General features: G+C 42.4%; 1 protein-coding gene across 1 annotated transcript in view; it reads left to right on the forward strand.

Moving 5' to 3' along the window:
- The window catches only part of TRIT1 (tRNA isopentenyltransferase 1), a 44,861-nt gene that overhangs the window by 31,905 nt on the left and 4,524 nt on the right, over positions 1-8,432 (forward strand). Inside the window, exons 4-9 of the mRNA XM_010862731.1 lie at positions 613-758; positions 4,067-4,209; positions 4,808-4,919; positions 5,297-5,409; positions 5,659-5,736; positions 8,316-8,425. Of these exons, the coding sequence (XP_010861033.1) occupies positions 613-758; positions 4,067-4,209; positions 4,808-4,919; positions 5,297-5,409; positions 5,659-5,736; positions 8,316-8,425 (702 nt within the window). The remainder of the gene's footprint in view (positions 1-612; positions 759-4,066; positions 4,210-4,807; positions 4,920-5,296; positions 5,410-5,658; positions 5,737-8,315; positions 8,426-8,432) is intronic.

Here is an 8,432-nt window from a genome sequence, read left to right on the forward strand (position 1 = left end):
ATTTTCCTACCTAATATTCTGAAACAAGTGCCAATTTCCATATGTGAAGTGTGCTCCCCTAGGCTGGCCTAAGGGTACGGGCTGTATGTGGGAAAGATGCTTCTCTGTGGACTAATTAGCATCACCATGTAAGTTAACAGTACGTTAGTCTGATTCAGCATTTCATGGCTGTAACAATCGGTATGTCAGGGAGATACCTGACATCAACCTTTTTTACAGAGGTGGTATTGCATAGGGTGGGACTTTGCAAACTATTCAGTATAATGTGCTGGAAATTCTGGTCCATTCTTGGATCACACTTGTTGAGAAGCTAGACTTCTGGATGTGTTAATATAGATGTATTAGTCAGGGTAGCTCATACTTCTAACAAGGAAGCAGTGTACCTGAGTACTTGCCTAGACAGTAGATCTTCTTTCTCTTTATTTGCTGTGGCCTCATAGCACTACCGTGGTGTGTTGGGATTTTCTGTTTATGATCTCTCACTATATGGCAAGACCTTCTGATTGATCTAGGTTGTGTTCCTAACACTTAACCAAAGTGCCTGGCACATACAGGGTATCAGTGTTTGTTGAATTGTTTAATTAAATTTACCTCTAAACCTTTGTTTGATAGCCGCAGGAGATGGGCACTGAGAAAGTGATCGACCGAAAAGTCGAGCTTGAAAAGGAGGATGGCCATGTTCTCCACAAACGCCTAAGCCAGGTTGACCCGGAAATGGCTGCCAAGCTGCACCCACATGACAAGCGCAAAGTGGCCAGGTAAGAAAGCTGGGGCCACTGACCCCAAGCCCCTTGAGAGGTAGAGGGCAGTCAGTTCTTCAGGGTGCCTGGGTGGCGAGACAGGTTTGGTAATAGCATCTAGTGGAGATTGATGTGTTCTAGCACAGCAGGTTACTGCTAAGTCACTTCAGTTGTATCCGACTCTGTGTGACCCCATAGACGGAAGCCCACCAGGCTCCCCCGTCCCTGGGATTCTCCAGGCAAGAACACTGGAGTGGGTTGCCATTTCCTTCTCCAGTGTAGGAAAGTGAAAAGTGAAAGTGAAGTCGCTCAGTCGTGTCCAACTCTTAGCAACCCCATGGACTGCAGCCCACCAGGCTCCTCCGCCCATGGGATTTTCCAGGCAAGAGTACTGGAGTGGGGTGCCATCGCCTTCTCCGACAGCAGGTTAGGAGGCCCTGAGTTACTGCCTTAGTCCAATTCCCTCAATTAATAGTTGCACCCTACTTTGCTGTCACGTGTAAAATTCGTAATACAGTGCAGCTGTTCCCTAAGGCCTGTGTACTCTTGCTTCATTTTCTATCTGATCTTTGCTTGTATAACAGTTTTCATATAAATTTTTTCTGGCATACAGCAGTGGCTGAGTTCTGCCCCAGCACACTGCCCACTGGGAGGCAGGTTTTAATTTTGTTTTTTTCCATAACTTGATTTATTTATTTTTTTTGGAGGTGAGTTTTATAAATTGTCTTATATTGATCAGCTCACCTTAACACATGGAGGCTTTCTTGAAGGGAAGAAAGAGATGATCTTAGTTCATTAACCATGTTTTCTTAGGTTATTTTGAAATTGAAGCCTCATGTGTTATGTGTGTTTTTCTTCCTCCCTCCCTAGTATTAGATGGTTTATTTTTTCCTCCATAAATATGCATTTTCATTGACTCCATATTCTGTTCACTTCTGACCACATCTTCATTTTATCAGTTATTACACCTACTTTTTTCCTTCCAGTTTTCTTGATATATAATTGACATACAGCACTGTATAAGTTTAAAGTATACAGCGTAATGATTATTTTTACAAATACCATTACATTATTACCACGAAAAGTTTAGTGTACTTATATAGATAGAAAATAAGAAAGAAAAACATTTTTCTTGTTATGAGAACTCTTGTTATGAGAACTCTTAGGCCACCCACTTAACTTTCATTTATAGCTTACAACAGTGTTAGTTTTATTTATCATGTTGTACGTTACATGCCTCGTACTTGCTTATCTGTAACTGGAGGCTTGTATCTTTTGACTGACTTCATTCAGTGCCCCCTTCTCCCACCCCAGCCTCTGGTAACCACACATCTGATTTCTTTTTCTTTCGTTTTGAAGTATAATTGATCTAGAACACTGTGTTGATTGCTAGTGCACATCATAGTGATTTGATACTTCTATACATTACAATATGATCACCACTTAGGTGTGTTTTTATGCATTGCTGGAGGTGACACCATATCTGGCAGAGTAGAGGCTCTAATGAGGATCTACTATATGGATGTTTATACACTTTAAATATTGTAGCAACCTTTGGTATTGATAGGGGTTATGAAATACTCCACTCAAGTGTTCTAGATCAATGTTTTCTTAAGCCTTCTCTATTATCCACTCTGCCCTTTAAGCTTTTTTAGAAAATTTTTTCTCTTGTAACTCCCTCCCTCCTCTCCTTGAAGATTTTGGTTACGGTTACCCTTTGGAAGGCTGCACATGATTATGATATTTAAGTGTTTTTTGTCCCTTGAGGTCAGTATCACCCTGTTAATAATGCATATTCTAGATAAATGAAGTATATATTTTCCAGTATTCAAACATTTTATTGTAAACATTTTAATAGAAATCTTCCAAAATTTTTTTTGAAAACTCAGGGATACTAAATGAACATTCATTTCTATATTGTTTTATGGTATGATTATCTATTCCTTTTATTAATCAATTCTTATAATTTCTCTTTGCTTTGCTACTTGTAGAATAGTAATGAGTTGAGAGTATATTTTAGTAAGAACAATAGGTTCGGAGCAGGAATTCTAGAGTCTCTAAAAGAAGATCCAAGGACCTTTTTCATCTTTCTTTTTGTTTGAGGCTGTATATTCTAACCTCCAGATAAGTAAGATATCTATTAAACTACTTTTTTTCCCTCGTAAGTCCTCTTTTGCGAGACCAGTGATGGGGGAAGACAAGGGGTTTCTACTCTTGTTTTAAGGTTTCAGGAAGTAGAATTGTATCAGGAAGGGATAGATCACTTTCAAGCTGATAAGTTGCTATCACCCAGAGTGGTAGAGTATAGATTTGAGAGTTAAATTACCTAGTGCTGCATAACATAGTAGATACTAACAGAGTAGATGGTGGCTTAAGTATGTGGATTCTTTCTCCAGTGATCTTTGTGTGTGTAGTAGAGTACTGAATTAGTCTGAAGCATTCTTCATTAGACATATTTAAAAAGAAAGTTGATGAGCTGGATATACAACATACTTTTGTACTGTGGGAAAGGCATTCCAGCGAGACTAGACTTGTTGGCTTATAACAAGGTATCCCAGCAAGCTTTTACTGCTTACTTGAAAGTGAATATGTCCTATTCTGTTTGTGTAGAAGAAACCTGTTGTTTCTGAACCTAAAGATTTCAGAGAATTTTATGTATGTTTAGAAGGGTAGTTTTATTTAAGTTTTCTTTATAACTCTTTTCTGAGTAGCTATAGGATTGCCATATAACCCTAGACCTTCATGTGTTCAGGGGCTTAAACGGTGAAAATGACAATGAGGCATTCTATGATAAATAGCCACTCTCATGTTACTTGAGAATTAATATTTCCTAATGGCTATGGTTTTTCCTGTGGTCATGTATGGATGTGAGAGTTGGACTGTGAAGAAGGCTGAGCGCCAAAGAATTGATGCTTTTGAACTGTGGTGTTGGAGAAGATTCTTGAGAGTCCCTTGGACTGAAAGGAGACCCAACTAGTCCATTTTAAAGGAGATCAGCCCTGGGATTTCTTTGGAAGGACTGATGCTAAAGCTGAAACTCCAGTACTTTGGCCACCTCATGCGAAGAGTTGACTCATTGGAAAAGACTCTGATGCTGGGAGGCATTGGGGGCGGGAGGAGAAGGGGACGACAGAGGATGAGATGGCTGGATGGCATCACTGACTTGATGGATGTGAGTCTGAGTGAACTCTGGGAGTTGGTGATGGACAGGGAGCCCTGGCGTGCTGTGATTCATGGGGTCACAAAGAGTCAGACACGACTGAGCGACTGAACTGAACTGAATGGTTTTTATGGATGTGCCTACTCTACTCTTTCAAATGACTTAGGAGCCTGCAAGTGTTTGAGGAAACGGGAATCTCTCATAGTGAATTTCTTCATCGTCAACATGCGGAGGAAGGCGGTGGTCCCCTTGGAGGCCCTCTGAAGTTCCCTAACCCATGCATCCTCTGGCTTCATGCGGAACAGACAGGTAAAAGTCCTTTAGTATCCCAGAGTCCATCTGAGATAAAGCTTATAGTAATATATTGCTGTATATAAATGTTTAGAGTAAGTCAACTATACCTCAATAAAACATTGTTTTGAAAAAACATATTCTTAGTGGCATATGAATGGCTCATAATAAGTGCTAAGCAAGTGGTCACTATTAATTTTATTATCATTACCAAAGGCACAGTGTCATTTCCCTGGGTACCGGTCTGGAAAGCAGGTAAAGGTATTCCTGGCATTAGTATAAGATACCAAGGGTGAGATAAGATGGGATGGGAAGGGGGCTGCTATCCAGAGAGATCCAAAGGAGAAAGAGAAGGCCCCTGTGGAAGGAGGCCTGACTCTCTGAATCGGCTAGTGCTTTCTCCTTATATAATAAGATGATATGCCTCATTCTTGCTGTTTTTATTGAATTGCAGAGTTTGTGACTGAATATAATTATGAATTATTAGATAATCTTTGGACTCTGAACTTTTTCTTCCATTTGAACAAATTCTCTTCTTTGTGGCAGCTTATGCATTCATCATGTATAGTACGCACCTTCGGCAGGCTTGCTGGTTGATGAGTTAATTTGATTCAAGTTCTAGATGAACGCTTGGATAAGAGGGTGGATAACATGCTTGCTGCTGGTCTCTTGGATGAACTAAGAGATTTTCACAAACGCTATAATGAGAAGAAAGTTGCAGAAAATAGGTGAGAATTTGGCTGTTACTTCCACGTACTCTTCATTCCTTGCTTATGGTCAAAAGACCATAAACACAATACTGGCTTTGGATCTACTTGTTTATTAGCCTTTGTCCTTGGCATTGGCTCGGCTTGTGGGAAGGAGGGTTGGTGTACTTGTTACAGTTGCAGTTTTCTAATCTCACCAACATTCCCAGGAGTTAATTTTCAACGGAAATAACCTGGGAGCTGTTTGGGGGGTGTAGAGGAAGGATTTCAGAGAGGTGCTGACTGCTCAGGATCTCAGTTTCTCCATCTGTGAGATGAAATGGTTCAGCTAGATCATCTCCAGGGTCCTCTAGCTCTCAGATGCAATGGCTTATCCGCTGATGCTTTCTTGTTCCCAGCCAGGACTATCAACATGGTATCTTCCAATCAATTGGCTTCAAGGAATTTCACGAGTACCTGATCACTGAAGGAAAATGCACACCAGAGATTAGAAACCAGCTCCTAAAGAAAGGTGTGAATTCTCCATCTAACCTAGCCTTGGACATCCTTGAGTGATAGAGTGTCTAGCTGGTATGGTCTGAGAAAGAACTGAGGCTGAAAGAGTCCCAAATGGCCTTCAGCTCAGAACAGAGATATTCACGGAGCAAGTATCCACCAGTATGCTGATGTGGCTAGTTTTCTCCGATGCCAGGCTGGCTGGACCTTCCTTGCGGCAGAGTGAGAAGTACTTAGAGCTTCTTATATCTGCTTTGTCTTTCAGGTATTGAGGCTCTGAAACAAGTGACTAAGAGATATGCCCGGAAGCAAAACCGATGGGTTAAAAACCGTTTTTTGAGCAGTAAGTCTCATTGTTTTTCCTTATGCTCTGGGTCTGCTTTCAATAGAACGTCGGCATTCTCAGCTCATCCAAAAAGTAAACTTTAGTTTCTGGATCTGACCTGGGGGTGTTGCATAAGTGATTATCCAGGGGTATTTTCTTTTGATACCTCAGGAAACACTTCTTCCTGAGGAAGAAGCTACGTTATGCCTTGAACACCTGAGTACTGTCTGCAAGCTAGTAAGAGCAAGGTAGCAATATTTTCTTAGTAGAGTTGGTGTTTGGGGTTGATCTTAGCTTCAAATTTTATAGCTGAAGAACAATTAGATGTCTGTAGGAAGGCTTTCCTAATTAAAATGGTTTGGGGGCCAGATAAGTAGTATAAAAAGACAAAGCCTTTACCAGTTCTTCTAGCATTACTTTTGTGTTCAGATATGTGGTGTTTCAGGCTGCTGCACCTCTTAACTTCAGTTGAATAGCACTTTTAAGGAAAAGGGAAGGAAATTCTCATTCATTGGACCCTGTACTATATCCTTAGCACTAAATTGGGTGTAATACATTTATTACTGGGACTTCAAGGTGGGCATTTTCCTTTTGTTTCTGAGGATAAGTAAATAGAGGCTTAGAGAAGTTAAATAACTTGCTCAAAATCCCCTTGCTAATAGGCAGTAGAGTACTGGATGCAGGCCTGACTCCAAAGTCCGCACTCAGCTGTACACCCACCACACTTGTTTCCTTGAGCCCATACCTTTAGCTGGACACCATTAGTACTGGGCCTTGGGTCAGGAATGGTGTGGTCATGAGCTAAAAGATTAATTTAAAGGAGGTTAAGCATAAATGAAACCCTGTTTTTATCTTTTGGGCACTTTTAAAACATGCTTTTGAATCAACTCTTGTTCACCTTTGCCATTGAATTTCTGCTCTCAGTTAGTTACAGATGAGTACAGCCGAGGCCTCCCCTCCGCCCCAGTGCCTATGGACAGAAACGCCTTGGTCCATGTTGGACGGATCGCTCTCTCAGTTCTCATTCTCTGCCAGCGTTTTCCGTGCACTTCTTCTACTTACCTTGCTTTCTCTGCACGTCCTTCTAGACAGAAGTCTTTTTGTCAGCCGAAACTGAAGTTCACTACTACAGATTTCTAACACAGCCTCTTTTTTCACCAGACCTAACAATTAGTCTGTAACAAAAGATGGGGTTTTGGGGGGTAATGATTTGGAACTTCTTCCTGTGGTAAAGCTGTGATAACCCCCCCCCCCCATCTCTGAGTCACTCCGGGTTGATGGCACAGTGCGTCATATGCTCGTTCCTCATTCGTGTGTGTGCCCACACAGCGTTGGTGCTGGAGTGAAAGGCACAGCTGCCCTGTAAATCAGGAACCATGTGTGATTGGCCAGGGGCTGGTCTGCTGGGATACGGTTCTGGCACAAAGCCAGAGGGACTTCCCCACCCCAGCTTGGCCTTGGACCTGAGCCAGAAATAGCAGCTGGGAGCCGAGAACTTGTTGAAAGGTGCTGAGACAGGGCACAGAAGCCCAACAAAGGACTTAGAAGGGAAAGGAAAATATAGAGTGGCCTGGAAACAGGTGCAGAGCTTAGCCACGGCCAGGTGTGCTGTGGATGCCGCCTGCACCCTCCCAGTCTCACCTTTCCATGTGGTGGCAGGTGCAGCCCAGTCCGGTTTATGAAGACTCTTATTTGTGGTTGGCACAGTCAAAAGGCCAGCACCTGCCAGCCGTTGGCATTCCGAGGACTTTGATGTTTTTGTCCATGGGGTGATGCTGTTTGCCTTTAGGCAACTGACTTAACCTAGATGTGGAAGACAATTTAGTGTGTCCGCAGACTGAGGAAGCCAGCAGCAGAGACTAAACATGGTTGGCTCAGTTGGATGAAATGCCTGTAGCTGTACATTTGGCTACCTCCGGTCTTACCTCTGTTCAGAAGTAATTCGCCATAGGGTATTTCTTGAATACTTCTCTGACTTCTCTGGATCTGTTTCTTAGAAACAGGGCGCAACTACTTCAGTTCCAAGGCTTTTTTCTAATTTTCAGATTCAGCAGCTCCCTGGCTGATACCCTGCTGCTGCCAGCCCGTGATTATCAGTATGGTATTAATGAGTTTTGTGAGTGCCAGACTGCTGAAGGGAGATACACAAACCTGAGATTAGTGTCTGTTTCTAAAGAAAGCTGTGAACTCTCTTGCCGCAGAGTGACATCACCATCAGATGATATGGACCTTAGAACAGGTGTTCACTTCAAGCTGCTAGTTTCCCCCTATAACATGCTGCCTTTTATATTGCAGCCCATACAGTGGCCACTGGGGCTGTTACTGTGTGTTGTTTTCCTGAGTGATCTGGAAGATCCCACACCTCAGACTCTAGATTATACAGCCAGACGTGTTGGCTCCAGACCCATCAACCTTCTGGGTCTTTCTTGGACTGTGTGTAGTTGTTTGGTTTGTGTTACTGCTTAAAAGGAGTGGCATGGTCAGAATGTTTATTCCTTTGGCCCCGTATCTTTCCCTTGAGGATTTTGGAGTCCTGGGAGCAGAGTAGATTGGGTCTTGGAAGCTGACCTCTCGCGACTTTTCTTTGTCATCATTAGGACCTGGTACCAGTGTCCCCCCAGTATATGGCTTAGAAGTATCTGATGTTTCGAAGTGGGAGGAGTCTGTTCTTGAACCTGCCCTTGAAATTGTGCGAAGTTTCATCCAGGTAATTA

Source organism: Bison bison, unplaced genomic scaffold (genome assembly GCF_000754665.1).
Source record: "Bison bison bison isolate TAMUID 2011002044 unplaced genomic scaffold, Bison_UMD1.0 scf7180017864484, whole genome shotgun sequence".
Classification (NCBI taxonomy): domain Eukaryota; kingdom Metazoa; phylum Chordata; class Mammalia; order Artiodactyla; family Bovidae; genus Bison; species Bison bison.